The sequence below is a fragment of the Austrofundulus limnaeus genome, unplaced genomic scaffold, assembly GCF_001266775.1.
Source record: "Austrofundulus limnaeus strain Quisiro unplaced genomic scaffold, Austrofundulus_limnaeus-1.0 Scaffold5, whole genome shotgun sequence".
Taxonomy (NCBI): domain Eukaryota; kingdom Metazoa; phylum Chordata; class Actinopteri; order Cyprinodontiformes; family Rivulidae; genus Austrofundulus; species Austrofundulus limnaeus.
Window position 1 is genome coordinate 2,266,883 of NW_013952407.1, and position 25,064 is coordinate 2,291,946.

General features: G+C 38.9%; 1 protein-coding gene across 2 annotated transcripts in view; it reads right to left on the bottom strand.

Annotated features, from left to right (window-relative positions):
- The window catches only part of sbf2 (SET binding factor 2), a 121,238-nt gene that overhangs the window by 68,855 nt on the left and 27,319 nt on the right, over window positions 1-25,064 (bottom strand). For both annotated transcript variants that reach the window (XM_014026848.1, XM_014026856.1), the window contains exons 3-5: window positions 9,835-9,972; window positions 2,433-2,567; window positions 354-464 (exon numbers count right to left, since the gene is read on the bottom strand). In XM_014026848.1, coding sequence (XP_013882302.1) covers window positions 354-464; window positions 2,433-2,567; window positions 9,835-9,972 — 384 coding nt within the window. The remainder of the gene's footprint in view (window positions 1-353; window positions 465-2,432; window positions 2,568-9,834; window positions 9,973-25,064) is intronic.

A 25,064-nucleotide genomic window follows, 5' to 3' on the forward strand; every position in this document is an offset into this window, starting at 1 on the left:
TAGCTCCTGAACTGCAGGATGCTTGAGCTCGCAACATATTAAAAACAAATTCCTCGAAACTGCTCCGGTGATTGCTCAGCTTCACATAATAGAAAGGAAAATTTTAGTAGAAAACTACTGCCTGTAATTGGAAAACAAACACGAGCGTCACCTGAACACATTCCAGACTGAGTGCATAACAAACATAAATCACGTTAATAACTCCGTCATCACTTTAACATACGATAACAAGCTCACGGGGGTTGACATGAATCATGCTTAGACCCTTGGTGGTCTGGATGTAGGGCTCTCTTGTGATTAAAGCAGCAGAACTGTGACGTGGATCCCAACAAGTGGGATTAGGTAAATCTTACCTGAGAGCCACCTGCAACAGGAACCTGGAATGTGAAGAGTTTGGCCACCAAACCCTCTAAGGGGTAATTCAGGCTGTCGATGTATACTGTGTAGATCAGACCCAAGCATCCCTGTGAGAACAACAGGCATAAGTTAAACAAAGACACAGAGGACAGATATTGACCCTTTGCAACTACGTCACCAAATCGTGGCGGCGTCAGGACYGACGTCAGAAGTGAGGGAAGGGAGTAGAGAACGGAGTGACCACGATTGTTATTCTACTTGTTCACGTCGAGCTAGTTTGTAGAAGTAGCACACCTAGTTGGGGCTCATAGTCGGCACGTTTACAATACGAGAATTAAAGTTCTCTGTCTGCGAGATGGATTTCTGTCCCCTGGAAAAATGAAAAAAGGGGTAAAACAACATGTTTTCATTTGCGCCAATTTGGGCGGATCAGTCCTGCCTGAGGAGGAGAGGAGAGCTGGAGAGCTCACCTGTTCATGTCGTGTGTGAGCAGCAGAAACAGAAGGGGCTCTGTTCATAGCTTCATGCTGCAGCAGCAGGCAGGTTGGCTGTAGAGTGCTTGTTATTAGCGCTCGTTATTAGATCTCAGAAAGTGTTGTAATCTTTCTGACAGCTCAAACTCGCGGAAAATTACAGTGCCGTGAAGCAAGTTAAAAAAATAAAAAAGTGCAGATTACAACACACTGAAAATAAAGATAAACATTTAGTTGCTAAAGTTCAGGTCTGATTTATTAATGGATTCAGACCATCAACTATCATTTATTAGGTTGGAAATTAGTGCTGGGTGGTATGACCCAATTTTCATATCATGGTATTTTCCACAAATATACCAGTATCACAGTATTTGACTGTATTTTTGTTTTCATCACAGCTCAGTTGATAGTAAAAATGTACACCATGGTCAGCTAAAGTTACTGTCTTACTGCAACACAGAAACTATTTATTGACTTTTTTCTTTTACTGTACCTCTGTCTGTGTCTCTGTTTCTCTCCCCTATATGTTTTTTCTTCTTTGCCTGGTTGTAGACAGTAGTCACGCATTTTAGTCCAGTCGTGAAGGAGGAGGCTTGAGCCAAGATCATACTTGTCTTCTGTTTTGTGTTTTTAAATAAACTTACAAACATTTACATGAATAATTAGTTGACTGGTGCCTCCGTGCACCAGTCAACTAATCTCAGTCCACAACTACTTTCCCCGGGATTTTCACAATAAAAGCACATTAACGTCTCCGTATTAACATTGTGCATTAAATCTATCCATGCATGTAACTGAGAAGGTGTATACTACGTTCAGTGATGGTGAAAACGGGAGAGTCGCCAACCATGCGCCAGTTATGAGGAGGCTGCTTCAACTATAACATTAGCTTACTGATGTGCATAGCGGTGCTGAAAGGAAAAGTGTCCCCCGTGAAACAGTTCACAAGCAGGCGCGACGTAATGTTCCGAACGTGTTCAGGCTATTTAAACCGGTATGTTCGGTATTCGGAAAATTCATATCAAAACAAAAAAAAAAAACACGTTTTTTTGGTGTGAACTGGTATACCGCCCAGCTCAATTGAAAACAATTTCTTTTTAGATTAAATATTGCTTGGAGAATTGTGTGTGTTTTGGTTGTTGGTGTCTACTAACTGTCTGTTTTGTGACTAGCTGTACAGGGGTTTCTGTGCACATTTTGACGTCCATCGTGGCGGATCATGACTTCACATGCAAAGGGTCGATACTAATGTTATATTAAACCCGACAATCTAGTTTGACTGAACTGTGACATTTAGGTCAAGTTTGCACACTATATTGCAGCAAAAATGCTAGCATGGTTAAAACGACTGTCTCCAAGTGTGAGTGCAATAAAGGTTGGTAATGAAAAGACAACAGGTTCTTAAGCTCAAATATGTCTAATTCACTCAACTGACGTACACGCTTACATTTAAGCTAACATGACCTATGTTGGTGCAAAGCAGTTTATCATCCTCTCGCAATCTCAAGATAAAAGTATAATTCAACAAAAATTCTTGGAATTTCTTGCGCATAGTCACACAAATATTTTTAATCGAGATATAATCAATTGGAATCTTGTTACCCGGAATATTTCAGGATAATCCAGCCTGGATACGAGAATGAGACTTTTTGGTGCAAACACTTGAGCTGGCTGGATCAAGCCGTCCTCCTCRGCCTCCTCATCTTCATCCCCATCAGCCCCAATACCCTTTGATCCCTGAAACATCGAGTGGGGGGGGGGGGACAATATCTATTTTAGTCAGAGTTCAGCACAGAGCCGTAGACCTTGAGCTTGARTGGAGAGCATGCCAGCACCACTGAGCTCCCGGTTTAGCTCTGGAACACATCGTGTGCGTCAAACATACCACACTGCCTCGTACTGATCTGGCATGCATTTCAAACATGGTGCACATTCTGCAGAAAAACAAATACCTTATTACACCKACCTAGTAAAAAAGTGCTAAATTGTAGCTAAATTTATTTTTAATAGAGTTTTGAAACAGGCAACTGTCAAATAKATAAGGTTAAAAGAAAAAACAGAAAGCTGAGTGTATTAATATAACAAAATTTAAAAAGTTCAAGAAATTGTTGAGTGCTGGAATACTTTCCTGAATTTATTTACAAAATAAAATAAAGCAAAGCAACAAGAAAATAGAAACTGAATAAAGACCAAACAAATTGTATAAAATTTTAAACAAGCAGAACAGATGTTCAAACAATAAAGCAAAATGAGGCAAAACTGTGAAAAGCCAAAATGAGAAAAACAGTAGCTAAAAGCTAAAAATAACAAAACATAAGACAACTGCTAACAGTAGCATTAAAAATGGAGCAAGTGCGCTGAAGCAAATTTCAAAGACTGTTTTGAAGAAATCGAAGAAATCTCAATTAATTTTTATGTGGAATTTTATTTTGAATAAAGATGAATATTAAAAAGTATTAAAATTACAAAAAAATTCATTGAGCAGTACATTTTGATATGAATCGTTWAAAAAGCATTAAGTATATGGAAATAGTTAAAATAAGATATGGAAGAAATTAAATTTAGCACAAAAAGTAACAAAATGTGCGTTTGTTAGATTAGTGCTTTTTGTTGTATCAATGCTTCTTGYCAATAAATCTTACACTGTTGATGCCTGTTAATTTCCCTTTTAACTGGTGCCACATTTGTAAGGAATATGCATTTGTGAGATGAGAAGGGGAGCTGAGTATGTAAGTTGTACACAGGAAAAATGTTGACTCTAGCTTTGAGTGTTTGGTACCAACCAGTGGCAATCCGATATCTCCACCAAACTATCCTCCAACATGACAACTCTTGTTCCCACAGAGCAGGATTTATGAGAGAATTACTGCCAGGACAAACAGTAGGGTAATGATATAAATGCTTAATCAACAACAGTTTAAAATACGCCTTAAAAATAACTGTAACAAAAATGCTTATTTACTCTAAATTCTTTTACAGTAAATATATTTATCAAAGTTTGTGCAAACAATTATTCCAAATTCCCATCTGTTCTGACTCAGCCTAGTTGTTCATCTTACTAGGAACACAAAACATAAACAGTTTATTAAATTATTATTATTATTTGCCTTTTGGCTGCTCTTTTCTTAAGATTTGGTAATTTTTTAATGCCGGATGCCCTTTCTGATGCAACTACAGACCACTGAGCTACCATAGTCCACATGTGTGGAGCAGGGAGCTGCCATCTAGGGTCCCTGGGGGGAGCAGATGGGGGGCAGAGTTAAGGCCCCCACATACTCGGGCGTACTTCGGTCCGCGCGGACTTGAGGCGGACTCAATGTGGACCCGAAGCGGACGTCCGCCGTACTGTTCCGCACGGAGATCAGTTTTTTATGTCCGCGTCCTCAGCGTCGCACAATACTGTTCTGGGTGCGACACCAAGCTGATAAAGTTGAGAGTCGGTGTCATTTGTGGATGAAATTGAGTCAAATCTTGAAAAGCGTCTCATGGAGGAGATTAGAAAACTTTATGACGCATCAATGAAGGAATATAAAGTCTTTCAGCGAGCAACAAATTTGTGGGAGGAAATAGCTCAGATCCTGGGTAAGGTAGCCTGGCCCTTGCCTTCCTACGCAGTTCCGCTCAATTCTAGTTTCCCTTCACTGGTCCATCTGGGATTTCTCCCATTGAKAAGGATTTCTTCAGGAGAGTTTTCGTCTGGGCCKATCAAAGAACGTCYATTTTCTGCGCAGTGTCTGCTAGTTACTTTAACACATGGCAGTGGAGGAAGTGAATGAAGCCAGTCCGTGTTGATAAGGCTTCCAAATTAAATTAAATTTGTCTGACAAAGCAGCAGCTCTCATTTACAGTAGTATAGTACGGCTCGGTACTTTTCTCCTCTCATTAGGGTTGTTTACAGCGCACGTGATTTCCAGTTAGCTTCTTAGCTTAGCCTCCTTCACAGTGGAGCTGGCACGCACGCGTCACGGCCAACAGATCCAATAATTTTAAACTTCAGCAGCAGAGGCCATGCCTCCAGCAAGAATCGATTCTCTATAGCCAAGAGTCCAGACCCTCGTGCGAAACAAAGTGAAGGACAAGGGTCTGGTTTTTGCCAGGCTATGGGTAAGGTAGTTATTTTCTTTTGTTTTTCTTTTATTGTTTTAAAGCTAAAATGCAAACTATCTCTTCCTCCTGATCCTTGACATCATGACTGAAATTGCGAGAAATTAAAGAATTTGTCRGGCAGTCAGTACGCTCGAGTATMAAGTCTCAAACATCCARGGACAATARGCGCGGAGTCCGTGCGGCTCACGGACCGCAAACAATACGCCCGAGTATGTGGGAGCCTTTAGGGACCTTGCTCAAGGGTCCAGAGTGGGACAAATGAGGGTAGAGGAAGATGTGGGGACTTCAACTCTCCCACCTGAATTTTGATTCAAACCAGCAAAGTTTCCAACACAGGCTCGCCTTTTCTGACCTCTACAAGTCGGCAATGACACTTGAAAACTGCAAATCACAATAAAAAAAAACAAAAAACGGACTTGCCTGTTAGCAAGGTCAATAATGTACAGTTTTTGTCTGGTTCCACAGTAAGTGTCTAATTTGTGTATCTGATGGAGTGATTACAGGCACTAACCTTTTGGTGTTCATTCCAGTTGTAGACCTAATTACAATCTGTTTCCCCAGGGAGTGGAAAAAATGCCAAACGTGCTTAAGTATCCCCGGACCAAGAAGCAGGGAATCAAAATAACCCAATCAGATGCCGGTCACATTTCTTTATTATCATTAGAACTTAGTTCAATTATTAAACAAAACACATTCCTGACCCGTCTGTCTGGAAGCTCCCATGTGAGCAGATAAGGATGTGAATTTAGACAGCAAAGACTGTCAAAACACCCTCACATTTCAAGAGGATCTTCAGTGCTAGAAAGTGAATATTGGTGTGTGTGTTTCTGTTTGCAGGAACGTGAGGAGGCCAAACGTGACCTGATCTAACGATTAACATGAGCCTGACAAAAAGTAAGATGGTGCACCAGATAGAGAAGGAATCTGTTGAATATAACAGTGGAAAAAGTTTAAATTACAGCATGCAGAGTCCACGTGTCAAAGTCAAATAACTTTTCAGAATACACAAACATGTCTGTTACTGTTTTGACCAATGTATAACCTTAAAGGCTGATACAAAAAAAAAAATGCTGAACTCAGAAAACTGTTTTATAAACCCAACTGATCTATTCCAGTTGTTATGATTTTTATGACATATTTCTTTTTTTTAAAGCTCTACGCTAAACGTTTTCTACAAAATGGAAAGTTCAATCAGCCATGTGACCCAGATCAGAACTAACAATAAAAGGAACAAAAATAAAACTTTCAGTTTGTATTCAGAAGTTGTGTTGACTTCATTCTGTTCAAGTTACTGCTTTGTTGTAGGGGACATATGAAAATCCTTTTTTTTAGTTGTTAAATGCATTTTGTTGTGTACTTGGAGTCTCTAGGAGTGCAGAAAATTTGATTTAGTCACTCTCAGTGCTGCATGGATATCTTTTTATTCATTTTGGGTCACATTTTTTCAACCTGTTTTTTAACCAATTTTGTCATCTTCGTTCCCCTTGGGTTATGGGTCAGACTTCGGCTCCAACATTAACGCTGTGTTCACACCGAATGCGTTTTCAAAGTCAAAAATGTATCCAATACTTTAAGTTGTCAAAACGCTTGTCAAAATTTCTCGAGACGCGCGTTACGTGCATTGGGAAGAGCCTGATGGTTGATTTCCTCTTCATCCTCTGTACAATGGCGGATGAAATGAAGAAAGTGTCTTTGCTTTATTTACTGAGTGCAGCGGCACGCTGCACTCAATTCATAATTAATTCACCAGATAATTAAGAGGAGTTCTGAGTTTGGTGAGCTGCYTGCTGACGAGGTTCGATTTCAGCCCTATTTTTGTTTGGAGCTCAGTTTGACGAGCCGCTGACCTGCATCGATGCCCACATCTCCTGCAAGGACACCAACTACAGGCACTCAATTTCAGCTAAAGAGTGCCTGTTCATCTGTCTCATGGTAGTAGGCATCAATAAGGAGACCATCCCACTGAAACATGCACCACTATGTCACATATCAGCTTCCCTCTGATTGGTTGACGCTCCATGTCAAGCTGCAAAAGTTCATATTTGCCAACTCCAACGTCTGACGCTTTGGACACTCGTGACATGCGTCAAACGACTTTGCATATACACCTGATGTCCCTGACACTCAAAACGAGTTTGGTGTGAACGCAGCAAAAGGCTGGATGAACAAGTCTTCCCTTGTTGGCATCTCCTACTTAATTTGTAAATAAAACATTTCTGAATTGCTAGATGGACATAAATCCCTTTATCAAACTAGAAAGGACTGCTCTGGAAGCTGGAGGGGGCAGTGTGTGAAGCGCCTTGTTTGGATTTAACGAGACAGCCTCAAAACGAGTTGATCTGAGACACCTCAAAAAAGGGGTGAAAGAGGGGCTTGTGGAGTTACAATAAGGAGTAAATTAGAGCAAAGCATTGCAGTTCTACTTTATATAGACCACAGCTGAATGATTTAAATGTGAAAAAGAAGGATTTAAAAGAATGATATGTTTCCTTTAAATGTGAGAAAAGGCTTTGCAAACCTTTTTTGTTGTAGATAAAAGTAGCTTTTAAAGTCCTACTTGTAATGCGGTAAACTTTTCCTTTTGAAGAACAAGCACAGACAAAAGCAGGTCAAGTGCGCTGAACGGAAATCTTGAGCATTTTATATCCATCCAATGTCTTGAAACTAGAAATTCTCAAGCAAGATATTTGTCAGCCCATGCTCTTTTTTCTTACTCTTGCCAAGTATCATCCACATAGTTTTTACTTTGAATTAATGTTCATAATTGTGTTATGTTACATTTCTATAGATTCATTTGTACTGAACATATACAGRAAATTTAGGTTTTGAGAGTTTGAGTCTGTTGACAATGACAACTTAAGAATATAAGGAGTGTGAAAAAAACAAATGCTTGACAGGAAAATATGAATTTCGTTCTGTATTCTTACATTACCACTTTACAAGGCAGAGCCACTGGGCTGTGACTAGCAGGCAAAAGAAATTGTCGAGGAAGTCTCCAGAATGTCTCAAAACGTTGGCAGGGATTCTCGGTTTCCTTAGAGGTGGGCAACAAAATAATACAAGGCCCAGAAAACTATTTTGCAATCTAGGTACATGACAATAAGCCATGCTTTTCAAAAACTGGCAGCTCAAAATAAAGTTACTCAGTTTGTTGGTTGTTTAATCACAAACACTCTGAAGTTAGTGAGACTTCATCTGAAAATTCATTCATTTTCTCTCAATCTTTTCATCATTTTGAGTCCCCAACAGTCACAGCCCAGTGACATAATACTAAAACCACTATTGACCAGTCATTCATTGGTTTGGCTCTTTGCAAATATTCCCAAGAAAACCAAACATTTGGACTCATTTAGTTGTTTTTCTTCCTTTAATGTTTCAAATTAAAGTAACCCCTTTCTTCTCTGGTGCTTCTAATTAGAWGGAAAAATGTGCTTAGCTCAGACAAAAAGAAAAAAGTGTTTGTGCTATTGTTTTGATTTCCGTAAGCTGAAAAGGTAAAATACTGTGGAATACAACAGAATTCATTTTTTAAAGATTCCATCGAAATGACTAAATCTCTTATGAATGGAGTGGACACATTTTTTTCARGCATGGCCACAAATCAAATTCAACTCTAAATCATTTTGTTGATCCAACTGGTGCGTGATTGACGACTGCCGTCCACATGTGGAAGGATGTGAAGTCACAATGGGCAAAGCGACAGCAGTCATTTAAGGCCTCCTACAAAGGCCCACACAGTGAAACAATTACCACAGTATTCTGRGGGGGTTTGGCAGAAAGAGAGAGCAACAAGATTATTTCTGAGTGTAAAAATGTTCTTTTTCGAACATAAGTGTTGTAATCAATAATTAATGGGTGTGTGGAACATTAAGCCGTGACCACTAATCTGTAGTCAAACTCAATTTGGTATGTGAGAGCAAACAAATAAACGGCACCGAAGGAGAGAACAGGTCCATCCTTCCCTTTACAAGGAGACCTCTCAGCCAACTTTAAGTTTATTAGACTGGATCCAAGCTGGCTGTTGTTATTCTAATATCGCCTGCAGCTTTTTGAGACAGCACGCAAGCGACAAACAGTCATGAAAGCTAAAAGAAAAAAAAAATTTCAAAGATGCCTAACAACAAAACAACAAACTTGAAATGGAAAACAGAGATCATGTACCATTGAATTGGCCAAATGAGAGAACCCTGAGGGTTTCTGACAGCCGGGCAAGATGCTCACCTCGCTCTTAAGTTTCTAACGCTCAGATGTAACCTGCTAGATGTAATCATATTTCATGATTTGTATGATTTTCATGATTTTTCATGATTTGATCTCCATTCAAAAGCAATTTAGTCATTTCGATGGAATCTTTAAAAAATGACTTCGGTTGTATTCCACTATATTTTACCTTTTCAGCTGAGATCCTTCATTTCAACCCATACTGTCATCAAGAGGTTTGATAGCTGCCCATGTTTGTCTTAAACACTATTTGTCTTCTTTACATGCTTTATTTTTCGGTCTGTACTCAACCAAAACTTGGTAATTTCAACTATCAAATGTCGTTTTTGAAACTACTGTCAACGCCTAGATTACTACTTTGCCTCATCTAGATTGTTTTCACTACTCATTGTCTAAATTTGTTTAATGATACTGTATTTTGTATATTTTTCTTTTCTACAATATAACTTTTGTGTCAACTACCCTGTGACGTGTGCTGCTGATCTCTTGATCAAGTTACCCTTGGAAAAGAGATCTTGATCTCAATGGGCTCTATCTGGTTAAATAAAGGTGATTGATTGATTGATAACATCAGACTTTACATGTCGACCATTCCTCTTCATGTTATATAATATCACTATGTCCGTACAAATCATGTAAACTTTGTCACAGTCTGAAAAAGGTGTTTCAGTCTTACCTGTAGATTGACCTCGGCTTCATAGAAAGTCAGACAGGAGCAGTAGTGTCGGTTTGAATCGATGTCCGTCAGCACGACAGTGAAGAAGGTAGGTGCCTTTCTTTCCCTGGAGAGCCCCCAACCTCCGGGCTGGCAGAACTGAAATCACATTCACGCAAAACGTCACTTTATTCTTTTTTTTTAAATTGACCTTTATTTAATCAGGCTAGTCAGTTCAGAGTTTTGGAAGCAGTTCCGTAGATGACATAAATGAACATTGGACGACGGATTGTCATTTTTACCAGAAGATGCTGAGCYGGCTGAGTCAGAGAGGATTTATTTCYAAAGAGAAAACCTATTCTGGATTTYACTTTGGAGAGCACTGACAGGTTCAACACTCCTTAGAGGAATACTAGGTCAAAGTTTTAAATTACAATGAACTTACGTCATGAATTGTAGTCATTTAAGTGAAAAATAACATTAWGCACAATTTCATGCAGTGTTGTGAGATTTCACGCTCATAGTATGGGCTGTGAACGGCACTCAACTACAATTACATCAAATTCTACAATGTCAGTAAAATTTACAMAATTATAGCCATTTTTGAYTTTTTAAAAGGTTAATTTGAGAATTGAGTTTGCTCTAAACAATCAGTTGTCAATGTACATCCAGGGATTATTTCCTTGATGTTTCATTAAAATCCCTTCAGAAGATATTTMTCATCTAATGATTTCCTCCAAGTACATTAAAATTCCCCCGGGTGGTTTATGAGATATTTAGCTAACACACAATTATGCTCACACAAAGATGTGGAATAAAACAGAAATCCATCTTCCATCATCAGGTGACGATTATTCAACATGTTCCGATTCACAGGAATCATTTGTTCTTTAAGTGGTGAACATGATCACGGTCAGTYGAGGACTTTCATTTTGCTTTGCTGGAAAACGACTTCATGTATAAACAAACCGCACGTCAGCATATGACTTTAGCAGATTGTGGCTAATTTTAATGGTCCTTCCATGAGCACTGACAGGACATCCTATTTCAGTGCAACAATCTGTCTACTTATGTGCTACAGAGCCGGAAGTGACGTGATTAGAATTTCCATGAAAATCATCATCAAAGGAGCATGATATAAGTAAAAGTCTAATTATTACTAATAACTCATTTAATTAGGGTTAGTCAGAAAATGCTCAATAACTGAGAAAAATGCTAGCTTGTTGTAGTAAACACAGCTAAAACAGTTTTTTTTTTCTATTTTAAGAAATTGTTAAGGTAACGTTTTAGTCAACAACCCTGAGCTTTGGATGCAAGAATGAGGCATACTCCCATAACAACCTTCCAAGTATATATATATATATATACACAAATAAAGCTTTATCCAAAAATCTTGATGAAATAATGTGCTATTTATACTTCTACACATTCTGTTTATTGCGGATCTCATGATTGCACAAATCAACAATACACCAATGAACGACAAAATGGGGAGATTTTTAGAAAACATCTGGGCACAGAAAATTAGAAACACTGTTACCATAATAAAAAGCATCTTAAAAAAGGAATTAGGGTCCCAAAGCAACAGCATGAGTCATTTCCAGAGCTCATACAAAACATCTGCAGTGTGAGAAAAAAATACTGTTATTCTGAGCAACTTACAATAAAATAAAAATGGCAGATAAAAACATTTATTTTAAAAGGAGTAATGAATGAATCAGAGAGGCGAAGGTAGTCTGCTTGGTTTCCGTTTTGGGTGGAAGCTTAATTGGCCCTAAAAATGGTGATTAAACTTGAGGTCTAACACAGCAGAGCTAGAGAGGGGACGGGGTTAAATAAAGGCGCGTGGTGGAAAAACAGATGGATTAATGACTAAATGAAGGGACGAGGAAGTGTCTCAGGTGCAGTAAAAACAGCAGCAGCAGCAGAAGCAAAGGAGGAGGAAGATGTTGAAGCGGAGAAGGCACGCAGGAAAGAGGAAGTGAGGAAAGAAAGAGGTGGGCGGGGGGGAGGGGGCGGTCTGGCTTGTTCCGCCTGGAGGTTTTGGACCAGGATGCCACCATCTCCCTGCAGATACAATAGTCTACAGGAAATCTGCTAAACCTGCATTGTTGCGAGGTGCATGCATTTGTCTGTGTGTGTGTGTGTGTGTGTGTGTGTGTGCGTGCGCCCGCGCGCTGGCCAGACAGGATCCAAGGACAAGTGCGGAAAAACACTGCGCTTGTCCCAAACTATTCCAACTATGCCATTCATTGTTGTCATTAAAGAGATAAACACATTTGGGACTGCATAACTCTGAAGATCACAAGAGATATAACATCCTGTGTGTGTTTGTGTCTGCACTGCTATATTCCTACAARGTGTGATGAGAAATTCTATTGAACTGAGTTGCACGTTGTTAAGTCTGTTTACTCACCTGTAGGTTTGTGGAAAGACACGTGCAGGATGGAAAATTACTCAAAAGACACTTTTTTTTTAGATTTTAGCAGTCTTGACTGTTGTCTGGTGTTTCAGTCTCCAAGTAACTTAAATTCATATTTTACAAAGAATTATGGCCCATCATCAAAATATCAATGAGTGTATTGCTTGTATGCCGAAACTCCGCAGAAAACAGGTGAAAAATAAGAGTCAGAAATGCAGAACATTTATGTTTTAACTCGTTTTTTTATGCAAAAAGCATGTGATTCTCCTAGGTTTTAGCACAGAAAACAACAAAGCACGCATTCTTTGAGACATGTTAAGTGTGTACTTGAGAAAGAAGAATTTGAAGCAGACGTGCTTTGTTGAACTCAGACTGTATCTTGGTTTTATGTAAACTTTGCAAAAAAGTAGGCCAATCTCTGAGAGGCTCATCCTTTTTGAAAATGTTACTTTAAAGATAAATATGGACAGTTGTGWGTATAAACAAAGAACAAACACATAGGCCAAAAACATCCACCTTAGGAAAGTGTGTCACTTGGTGTTTAGACACAAACAGAATCGGGTGGAAAAACAAACGCGTCATGTTCTTCAGGCAGGAAGCAGAATGGATAAAACGTGAGGTGTTACATGAGCAAACAATAAAAAAGATATTTTTTAAAAGTAAGGAGGCACTGATTAATTGACTGAGGACCGAAATCAATTCAGCTTGARTGGTGACAATTCAAAACACTAAAATCAAAAAGATTTATTTTCATAATTGTGACAAACTAATAAATACAGCATTTAATAATTTGAATTTTACCCCAGTTTAGTGATAATGACAGTTTTATTGACGGTCTCAAATTTAGCTAACTGTAATACYGTATTTGCAAGATGCCTAAGAATTAAGTAGGATGCATCACAAGASGCAAGAAAAGTAGAAACTATTTTTCTGCAGGTCTGTCTGCAGCTCAGTTTACTCCTCAGTTAAACAGACTGAAGGTTTTCATTTGACCTCCAGTTGACACGTAAACAAGTGGCGTCCTTACCTCCAGACAAATGATTTGAAAGCAGATTGTCAAATGTAAATACAGGTTAATTGGGTAATTGCTGTTATGTTATAAGCTGCCATGCATATAGTTACAATAAAAAAGACTAAAAGGATTATTCAATCSAACTAACTAACAGTAAAAACCAAAATTATTTTTCAAACCTTCAAAAATTATATGATTCATTTGTATGTTTCTAAGGGTAAAAAACAACCAGATAAAAAATGTACAGTACAGTCAGTGTTTYTTAGGTTTTATTTCTGCTCCATCTTCTTGGAATTCACTGCAGCAAGACCTGAAACTCTCCAGTTAGATCCCACTGGGTCATTTAAAACACAGGGTTCCCACACCTTGGTCAACATCAGATTCAAAAACCTTTCAAGGACTTTCCAGTAGCAATTTCCCCATATTCAAGTCTCATGTGCGACAGCAATTACCTACTGCRACTGCAGAATGTAACCAATAAACAGGTTTAATATCAAGTAAATTCAATGAAAAACTGAACATAGAAGTTGTTGAGTCAGAATCAATGAAAGAAAGTGGATTAAATGTTTACCCTACATTCATGTCCACAATACACGGACATGTAATTATGTCCTGGGAGGTTGGGCAGCTCAGTTTGGGAGGAGGGGATGTGAACATGTCCAGACGCTCGGGGAGGACAGGGGGAACTGTGGTGCTCTCACCTGGGCTCAGAAAGAAAGACCCACCCTCCTCTGCTCTGATTGGGTAAAACTATGACTATGACTCACGTTATTTGTTGAAAGCCACGTCAGTTTACCGTAATCCTGAGTTATCCACCACAACAAATGTTGTTTTTTATTTTATTATATATTTATTTATTTTAACAGATGATGAAAATCAGTCATGTGAATAGAGACCTTCAATCCCCAAAAAACATTCAAGGACTTTCAAGGACAAGTATAAACTTTGGCTGCTTTCACAAACTTTCCAGGGCCTTGAAATCATTTTTTACAAATTCACAAACTTTCAAGGATTTCAAGGACCCGTGGGAACCCTGTAAACACATCTTAAAGGAAATGGAAAAAACATCATTTGCATTGTGCGCATGCTTTTAGGTTGTGTGTTTAACTCTGCTTTCCCCAAATTGTAATGATCATTGTGTAACTGATATTGTACTGTATGTGTCACAGGTCTCTCTTGCAAATGAGACTACATGTCTCAATGAGATTACATGCCTAAATAAAAAATAAAAAACAAAAAACATTTCTACTCCATTCTTTGTGGTTCTTACAAAGAAAACAAAATTGGCCAAATTCAAAATCAAATTTTCATAAATTGGAAATCAYAACTGACAAGACACTGATCAGTGAAGTGCTAATAAAAAGCTGTGTAATGTGCTCGTTGTGAAAGTCATGAACAAAAAGAGGTTTGAGCCAAGGGAAGAGAAAATGAAATAACAGCGATGGCATCAAACATGATCTATGTTTCACATTCACCTGTAGCATGACAAAGTCATCCACTGCTGTGAAGCTGATGCAAAGGTCAGCACGTAACCTAGCCTATGCTCGGCCCACAGAAACACAGCAGAGCAAAAGGGCATCTCCTGTTCCCAAATTAGACTTTAGTCAAATGACAAAGGAGTTCTGGTAACACTCGTCGTACTGCTGTCAAAGCACACTGAACTGTTGCCCTCCAGCTGAACTCTGCATGTGTTGCACCTCAGCAAGGCACTATTCACCAACTTAGCCAGTGCCACTGGATATGCAGTCTGATGCGTTAAGCATAGGAACAAGCAGCACCAAGTAAAAAACAAAAAGGTCACAGAGGCTTTGCCTGAACAGGACAGGCTGACATTCTTACACTGTGACTGCACATTAATGCTTGCTCAAGCCGGAGCAGGCCGGCTACGATCGAGGCAGCAACCACTACTGATTACTCAGGACTAAAAAAAAGAGGTAACGATATCTAAGGTCTTCAACGTTACTTTTGAAGTTATCCGTTATGACACCATACTGGGAAAAGGTTTAAAGTGTTTTGTTTATGACCACCACATGAGTTGAGTACTGGGGGAAACACAAACACAGTCTGAGGGATCATAAAACCTCTAAAGAGTTCCCGTTACTGCAAATGAGCCCAATCCCGCAAATCTTTTAAAGASAGCCTTATTTTATAACTCGGCTGAGTTACAATCCAAGAGGGAGCAGCCACTGAAGTTCTTAACATGTTTTCTGTCTCCTCGGATTTGATTATTAGCTAGACACTTTGAGACTAAAATACAATTTTTTTTGCACAGAATGAAAATTCTGCACTGCACACATTGAAAATATCAAATATTTGTAAGCCGCCCCCCAAAAAATAGAATCTCAAATCCTGAGCAGGTGTTTTCAGAGGGTTGAAGGAAGAAAAAAAGACCTTCCAAGAACAATAAACTAAGTGGAGCGTGAATTTAGAATAAGCGCCAAGACAATCTAGTCAGGAAAAAGTGCAACAGGCACACTAGAACGTGTTCTTCCACGAGCCTGTGTCCTCCCGCTTGTTCTTTAACCATTCATATGGAAAAGTCGCATGCCAYGAAGACAACACAATGACGGAAAGTGCAGTACGAGGTGTCAAGGGGGCCAGAGGGGGGACTGGACAGGAGGTGAAAAGGTCAATGGCGTGCTGCCTGCCCAGTCTTCCAGCTTTATCTGGTCTGCAGGATGAGCAGTGGACAAAACAAGCAGAGATTTCTGTTCCAGTCCAGTGGTRTGGCGCACAAACATGCATGCGCTTGTTTCCCTCAAACTTGGCTCCATCTGCCAAGGTCAGCGTGACGATTATAAGAAACCAAACTGTCAACAACCAGACCATAATAGTACCATAATTTTTATCCGGCTCAGTCACTAGAGAGATTTAGGTTATTGCACCGTAGCTTAGAAATGATGACAGAAAGCTCTGAGGTACCGATTCTTCAGCTCTGCTCCCCTGCTGTCACCAACATTTTTGGTTTCTTAATATGTCTGTTATGCAACATTGGGGACATATGGTTCATTTTAGGGATATTTTTAGATGACCGCAATCTAAAAAAGAAAAAAAAAACATCTTGTCTGGCAGTGAAAGGTAATCTACCATATGCAAACAGTATTGTATACCAAATTTTAAGCTTCATAAATACCATATGTGTAGGAAATGTAACACAAGGAAAATATAAAAAAAATTACAAAACTACAAAAGTCTCACTATTTGATGCAATGCAGCCCACCAAAACCTTCTTTAGAGAGATTTCTTCAACTTTAGAACAAATACTTTATTACTAAAAAGAGTATAAACAAAAACATGCTGTCACTTTCCCCATGAAGCTTGTAGACAAGAGGAAATAATAACAGCTCCTATAGGGGATTGCACGTCCACACTTCCCATCCAACCCAACTCAAAGTGACATTTCTTTTAAGCATTGTGGGGAGTGAGGTGTCACAAAACCTAAAGTACATCAATTCCACCCCCTGTCATTTAAACGATTGAGTTGAGTCCTAATGGGGGGATGTGTTTGTGGGGGGGAAATCCTCTTTGAAATGCACGAGTAGAAAAAACCCCTTTACGGATCAAAAAGAAAAAAACTCCATGGATTTTCCCAGAATAGATTTTAATGACAAAACAGCTATTAAAAACTGTTGAAAAGTACAAAAACAAATAGTAACCAATAAATTTTCTCAATGCTGGGGAAGACTTTGTCCAAAATGATGCAAAAACATTTGAGGGATTAACTGTGTGAGACATAAAAAGCATTAAAAAAGGCAACCCAACCCAGTGTGTTTTGCACAAGGAGGCAGCTTCATGCTACTCAAATTACCACAGCTTGTCAACATTTTATAGGTCTTACTTTAGTTATAAACATAAAATACATGCCAAAGCCATGAAATCACCATGAGTTTTGTGTTTGTCAAGTCTAATTTCAAACACACTTTGGTTTAATTAGTTGTTCCCAAATAACAATCTGAACAACATCGCCATAACTTAAARTTCAATTTACACGTAGACAATAATTCTTTTAAACTGTACTATGTCCTACCTGGGAAGCAGCCTTTTAAAACTGTGACACAACAGGATATGGAAAGTTAAAATTCAAGTTAATAACAAGCAAAGTGTAAAAGAGTTACAGACAGTATTATATTTCTGCCAACCTTTATATAATGATCAATGTGCCAAATGAAAACAGACACCAATGGAAAATAACAGCCTTTTCTGATTGTGACACTTGCGAACAGTAAGGTAAGACAAGAAACTACAGTGTAAAATATTCTACCATTAGCTACGTTTTGTTTTTAACTCTTATATTAGAAAACCTTTTCACAAATACAGTAGCTCAATGTYAATCATAAATGCAGCCTCACCAAGGTCACAGCTGGCCTTCACACCTCGACCGCCGGCAGATGTGCACGTGACCTTCGAGAACCCAGTTTTTGTTGAAGATACCATAACAAGCAAAAGATTTGTACTTTTAAGCAATGTAAGAAAAAAAGAGCTTAATGAAAAGCCTCTTTGWTTTTTTCCTGACTGAACATTCCTCATGTTGTCAGGTCCAAATCTGTGGAGTTTATTTCTGTGTTTTCTGACAGGATCGGTAGTGGTGCCAAAGTCAGAAAAAAATCTCAGTAAAACCTTTAAGGAGGGCATTGTAACTTTTTTTAGATATTGTCCTTCCAAGTCATGCATGTTGTTTTATTTTGTCTATAAAAAGGCAAGCACAAAACATCAAAACAGAKTTGTGAGCACATGGAGTGATGCATGAAAGAGCAGTGTAAACAGCTTTGTCCCCAGTCCTGTATATCAGTACAATGGCTGTCATGTGTCAGACTGCTGAACCCTTCAGAGCACAGTATAATGTCTGGGGAACAGGTGCTTCCTCCATTGCCTTCTGGGAGCCTTCGCTGAGTTACAGTGCTCACTGCAAGTTTTGTTATCACTTCTGCATTTGGTAAGCTAATATCAAACCACAAGTTTTGTTTCTTTAGTGATTGCACATTTATAGAGTGAGGAGTAWATGTATATCAGAGAACAATGAGTACATTATATTTGCCAATAAAAGGCTTTTAGCACAAAATCTCTCATTGGGTGTAACCACAACATGTTTGACAGCCGCGCTGTCTCTGAACCTCCTCTCCTATGGTTCGGGTAGAAGAGAGTACAGCACGCTTATGATTTTAACGTCAGCAGAATTCTGCCCGTGGATTAACTCTTGGATTGACTGACAGCAAATTTCCTCCTGGAGAGAGCTGCTTTTGTTTAGGAATACGAGCATGCCGTGCGATACGACGACATGGTGAAAGCAGTGATAAAACGTTTGAAAAAGGCATAACTTGTAAACACTTTCTGGAGAGAGGTGAWGGAGACGAAGCTGAGCAGATACATGGTAAATGGTAAATGGTACTGAACTTATAGAGCGCTTTTCAAGTCCCTCCGGACCCCAAAGCGCTTTACACTAACAGACATTCACCCATTCACACTCACATTCACACACTGATGATGGCAAACTACACTGTAGCCACAGCTGCCCTGGGGCACACTGACAGAGGTGGGGCTGCCATACATCGGCGCCACCGGACCCTCTGACCACCATCAGTAGGCAAGGTGGGTGAAGTGTCTTGCCCAAGGACACAACGACTGAGACGGCTGGACGGGGGATCGAACCAGTGACCTTCTGGTTCCAGGACGACTCACCTAACCACTCCGCCACAGCCGTTATATATTATAGATACATTTCCAACAAACTGGCCACCCACGGTTACACAAGCACTTAGCTAAACAGCACCMTGATAATWAATWAATAAARAAAAGTGAAGTCCGAACGGTAAGACAACAATGGCTTTTTTATTTTATTTTATTATTATTTTTAACACAACAGTTGAAGCCGCTGCYGACGGTCCGCACATTATCACACCCACTGCATGGAGACACACGAAGACTGAGCAGAACCGACCCGACCCAAAGTAAATAGAATAGAACAGAATTCATGGAGAGGGGCTAAACAGGTGCCSCTGCAGTTAKCAGTTATATATTATAGTCGAGATGATGAAAGCAAAATGGTCCAAAGTGTGGTGTCACTTTACAAAACAAGATGGAGYAAAACTTCCACCTACAACAAATCCTTTAAGAATATTTAGTGCGAAGACAAATTGTTAATGGTTTTAAGTTAATATGTTGGTCAATTTCAAGTTTGACTTTGACTCAGAGATAGTCATTGCTTCATAAACCTCTATGTGAGTGTGTGTGTTTTATTTATTTATTTTTAAAGTACCAATTTAAATACCATTTAGGAACCGGTACCGTTTTGAAAGTATCGATTTAGCACTGGTCTCAAAATAAACCCTTTCAATACCCAARCCTAGGTATAACAMCTTCSTATTTGTCAGGAATATGTTTTAAATAAAGATAATATCTTRATTCTTTAAGAGTATTTTGTATAAATCCACATAATGGTTATAAAGTTAACACATTTGTCCTTCTGGCTCTGAAAACAGAAGTTTTCTCCTTGAACTGCATCCTTATAAAGCAAAGATGTGGTAAAGTTCTACTAAGCTAGTTTCTGAGTTACTTTTATAGATGATTGAGCGGTTTTGTGTTTATGGCTAAAATTCAGCCAGATAAAAAGTAGCCGGACAAGTCAGGAGTTTGAATGGAASACCACATGTGAAAGTTTTCACACCCCCTGTGTTTGACTGACTGGTTGAGAGGGTACAACCTTTAAGAAATAGGAGTCTCAATGGRGATAAAGGCCCTGTCACACTATAATGTTTCAGATGTCTATACTGAAGAGGAATAAAATAAAATCTATTGGATACCTCTTTAGGACAAATACATACCATACTGCAGTGCTAATGAGGTGAACAAATATGCAACCTATATGAGTAATTTAGTCACAACAAAATTTTAACAAGATGGCATAAGGTATCTTAAATGTTATAGTATAACAGGGTCTAAAAATATAAAGGAAGTAAAAAAATAAAGGAATAAAGMAAATAAAGGAAGTTATAAGATAAATGATGTTCGGACAAAGAAAAAGGTGGACTTTGAACTATAAGAGTAGTTTTCCTGTAAAAACATTCTARACACTTGCTACAAAAGGCCTCTACTGAAGACATCTGTTTAAATCCAAAACAGATAGCAGTGTTGGATGAATGCCTTAGAKAATCATCTTTAGAGCTCACATTATCATTCATGGTAATGGCAAAAATATAAATGAATAACAYTAAAGGAATGTATCACTGCACCATCTTAGTAATCTGTAAGCAGGTACAATCRGGGCAAAACATGTCAATATTTGTTCTTTTGAGAACTCATATCTATCCCAAGTCACAGACAGTTTTTGAAACAACAAGCTTGACATWAAGCAGTCTGTGTCATTTCTTATTTGAGATGGTACAAACAGGCTCACTACAACAAACTTAAAGTCTGTCATTTTTCATGGCTCAGTGCTTAATAATTGTCTCAGAATTCTGCATACATCCAACACTGCTGCAGTGTCTTATTGATGTCTGTCTTGTCTTCCATCCATCCATCCATTTTCTGTACACGCTTCTTCCTTTTCAGGGTCGCGTGGGTCACTGGTGCCCATATCCAGCAGTCACAGTGCGAGGGGCGGGGTACACCCTGGACAGGTCGCAAGTCCATCACAGGTCTGTCTTGTCCTAATTTAGGCAATTAAGAGATAATATTCTACAGTAATGTCACTAGCTACTAGCCTAAGTGTGGGAAGCAAGTAGAGCATTTTTTATTTGCTTTCCATTGTTGATGTTTTGATATTTAATAGAGATGTCTGGAGTCAAGCAGCTCTTTGACGGAAGAAATGCACATGATAAGTAGATGTATCACAAACCCTGACCTACTATATAAACAGCACATCAGCTTAGAGGTTAGCACTGATGCCTCACAGCAAGAAGGTCCTGGGGTTCAATCCCTAGTTCCGACCTGGGYTCTTTCTGTGTGAAGTTTGCATGTTCTCCTCGTGCTTGRGTGGGTTTTCTCCAACAGACCTAAAAACGTAGGTTACGGCTTCAGTATGGTCGCTCGTCAGCTGACCGGATGACGTGTGGTCACATGGTTGTTTGGCGTTCGTACCCTGCTGCGGTACACGTCACTGCATGGGGGTTTCTTCCTGCTGGAGTCTACAATGTGGGAAAAAAATCCGACCCGTCGCCCAACGTTACTTGTGCACAAATCTGTCACGGTTAAAGCTCCAGTTTTATTCATACAGATTCCGCKGTGCACATCTGTTTTATCTCCATCCATGAGTTTTTTGACGTTTGACTATCTATATAAAAGTCTGCTTCTGGGTAGCCTACAGCAAACAGCTTCTGAAAGTGAGCAGGTTTTTTGTATCATAAGTGAGTGATTGAAGCAAAATGCAGTGTCTGAATGCTTTCAGCATGAACAAACACTTACGAACTTCTGACCGATACGACACGATAAGTTCTTACGTGGAGTGGGGTAAAAAGTTTGGCCAGCYGGTTGCGACAAGAAGGTGCCGAAATGTCAACAATGCAAACAAAATGATGCAATTTTCATCATGAAACTTGGACAATCCGATCTGATTTCGGCAGTTCAGATGCAGCAAGCTGTTTAGATTGTCAAAAAGCCTGTGCTTTTAGGATTATTAATGAAGTTCATGTACTCAGACCAGTAATATTTGGGGTCACAAGTTTTTGCCATGGATATTTTGTGGGTCAGAAGACAAAAAGTTTTGGAACCACTGCTCTAACTGGACAGACTTATCACAAGTACTTTGTACAGCTAGTCCTGCAGTTGCATGGAACAAACAGCAGAGCATGTAAAGCAGACAAGGAGATGTTAGATAGCATGTTTAATGTTTATAAATGATGTAGGTTYTAAGTAATTTATGTAATTCACTAGATTCCCCAAAGCAACTCATCAAAAGCTACATTAAATGTCTTTTCAATAATGTGACTCTAGTAGTTTTAGTATTGTGCAACACTGAAAAGCAATCCATTCTGTAAATTTTCCTTAGTCCAGTTTAGAAAGGATTTTATTGTTAAACATTACAGGAGAGACATTACACCATCTCACTCTGTTAATGTCATTTTATGGAAAGCAGTGTGAGCTTAAAAATCAGCTTTAGCTGGTGTGTGTGCAGTCTCTAGTGTACTGGAGCTTAATTTCATCCTGTGTATTCCCTGTTTCCCTGATTAGCTTTTAAAGCATGGAAATTCCTAACTGTTTGACAGCTCCAGCTTTGTTTCATGATGTGTTTAGCTTCACTGGCACATAAACCATTGATTACTCATCTGTGGATCTTCCTGACAAACACATGATCCCATTCTCTCCGCGGCTGGAATGGTTTCCTTCAGTGTGGAATGCACTGTTTAGTTTTTCTCTCATACAAAGACCATGGGACAGACGTGCTGTGTGACACGTCAAGCTATGGTCACTTGAGTCAGGCTAAAAAGGGAAACAATTAGGCTGCATTCTGTGGTTTGGCACAGAGCCGAAAACCTGACTAAACAAAGCTTCTGATTGTGAATGATCCATTTAAGCTTGGTCATGATTTGCTTATCCAATTTACAGGGAGAACAATGACACATACATGACTCCTTGCAACAGTTAGGCCAAGTCCTCTTTTAAGAACATTGAGATTGACATCAAGTTCTGAAGTATTCTTTTATTTCTAAACAACATACTGCCTTTAGGTTCCTCTTATTTCTATATTTGTACTCCTGCCAAGTGCACATATGCACATGAAGACAAGACACCCGCAGATAACACATTTTCTAAATACCTCAAGCATCCTTCCAGGATGTGAGAACAACGTTCCTCATTACAGCAGGGATTTGGGGGAAAAGGGAGGAGTTCAGAAAGCCAAAGTTCTAGACAGGAGAGAAGACTCAAATGTGAAATGACACAATTATTTACAATTGATCACAGCAGATCACATTCCTTCACCAAAAGAACTGGATCCTAACCGAGATTTTCTAAACTTGATGACAAAACATCTGAGGGGGGTTCAAATGGATTTTTTTAATCCCTGAGATGTAGTCATCTTTTTGGTAAATTCATTTTTATCTCGCTTTTTGTTGCACGAGACCATCCAATACTATGACTATGTCTTTAAAAATCCAATAAATGAAACATGGAAACATTAGCAAAAGCAAAAAAATAAAATAAAATAAAAAAGGAAGAAAATTATAGGGAAAAAAACGAACTATGACTGGAAGAGACTAAAATACTACAGAATCAGAGTTTTGGCCAATCAAACTCTCCTTTTCATGCATTTCACTCCTGAATTATTGGTACACAAGCACTGAATAATAATAAAAAAAATAAATAAATAAAAAGAGATAAAGCTTGAACAGGTCTTTTGAAGAGGTGGGGAGCAGTGAGGGATTGGGAGAGGGTCAGCTTGGCTTGGAAGTAAGAAAGTGGGGCTTTGAGGAAAATAAGTTGGGAACCACTGGCTTATGCCATCACTCTGCAAATACCCTCTTTACCCATTTCTTCATGAACAAACTATCAAATACAAATGTAAATTGTCAGTACTAAAGGTTGACCAATTAGTGTTTTTCAAATGGTTCAAAGGAGATGTATTAACACTGTTCTACCAACAGAGGAGACTTCCAAGTTCAGCCATGGACAGTGCTGATTATATAAAAATGGTAAAAAACCGGTCTAGTCAATCAACTGATCAATTGATCTGCTTCTAGTTGAAGAAACAATTCATGAAAGAGAAAATCCAAGCGATGACCTTGACTGTAGCAGAGGTCACTGAGGATTATGTTGAGGCTGTTAACTGTGACTCACAATGACACATAAAACTACAACCTTTAAAAAGGTGAGGACAGGTGACCTACAATCATGAACACCTAAAAGAAATCATCAAGGTGAGACAGTTTTCAACAGATAAAAGTTTATGCATAAACACGTCTTTTGAATTTATTTCAACTGTCTCATCAATCACAAACTTCTGACCAAGACGCTTAAAAAAACATCCAAACCACACACCCCTAACCATTTCTAGGTAATTATAATAAAATTTAACCTAACCAGTAAATATGTAAAGTTACTAAAATTATACCAAATTATTGCTGTGCCACAAGAAGTATAATGATCAGTCATTTGTCTTTTTACACACAGGAATTTGACCTAGTCTTTATGGAATGAGAAAATAGGGGAAAAAATAAACTTAATAGGTCAAGATAAAAATTTCCAATCAGTTCATCAAAAACACTCAATGGGCCTCATGCAAGAACATGTTCGTATTCTTCTCCTAAATTTCTCTTACTTTTGTTCGTACAAAGGGTTCGTACGAACATGTCACYTCAGATTCAACAAATACTTCTATCTTCAGGAAAAGAGTGTAAATGAGCTGCGTAATTTCCACCTGTTCTATCCAGCTGCTCGTGCACGCGAGAGGAGATTAGCATAATTACCACCCCAAAAACACCATATAAGGATATGCCTCAGATACAAGGAAGTGTTCATTCATTCATGAAAATTACAGCGAAAACTGAAAAAATAAAAACTTTACGCGTTCAGACATTGAAGTCTGTCTGTCAGAGATCCAGAAAAGAAAATCTGACATGTTTAGCAGCTCAGCTGTGGCATAAAAAGAGCTGCTAAAAGTATAAACAACTGTGTTAAATCATTTTCATTTATTCAGAAGCCGCAGCGCACCGTGCACCCCCCCGCGCTGCGGTGGCCTCAGATGCGGGTTTGAAATAAGCATTTTAAAATGTTTTCAAAATAAGTCTGGCACTTTGGAGAAAATCCAGGACTTGATCATATATCCATCCCCTCTGGCCTGGGAACGTCTCGGTGTCCCCCAGGACGAGCTGGAAAGTGTCTCTGGGG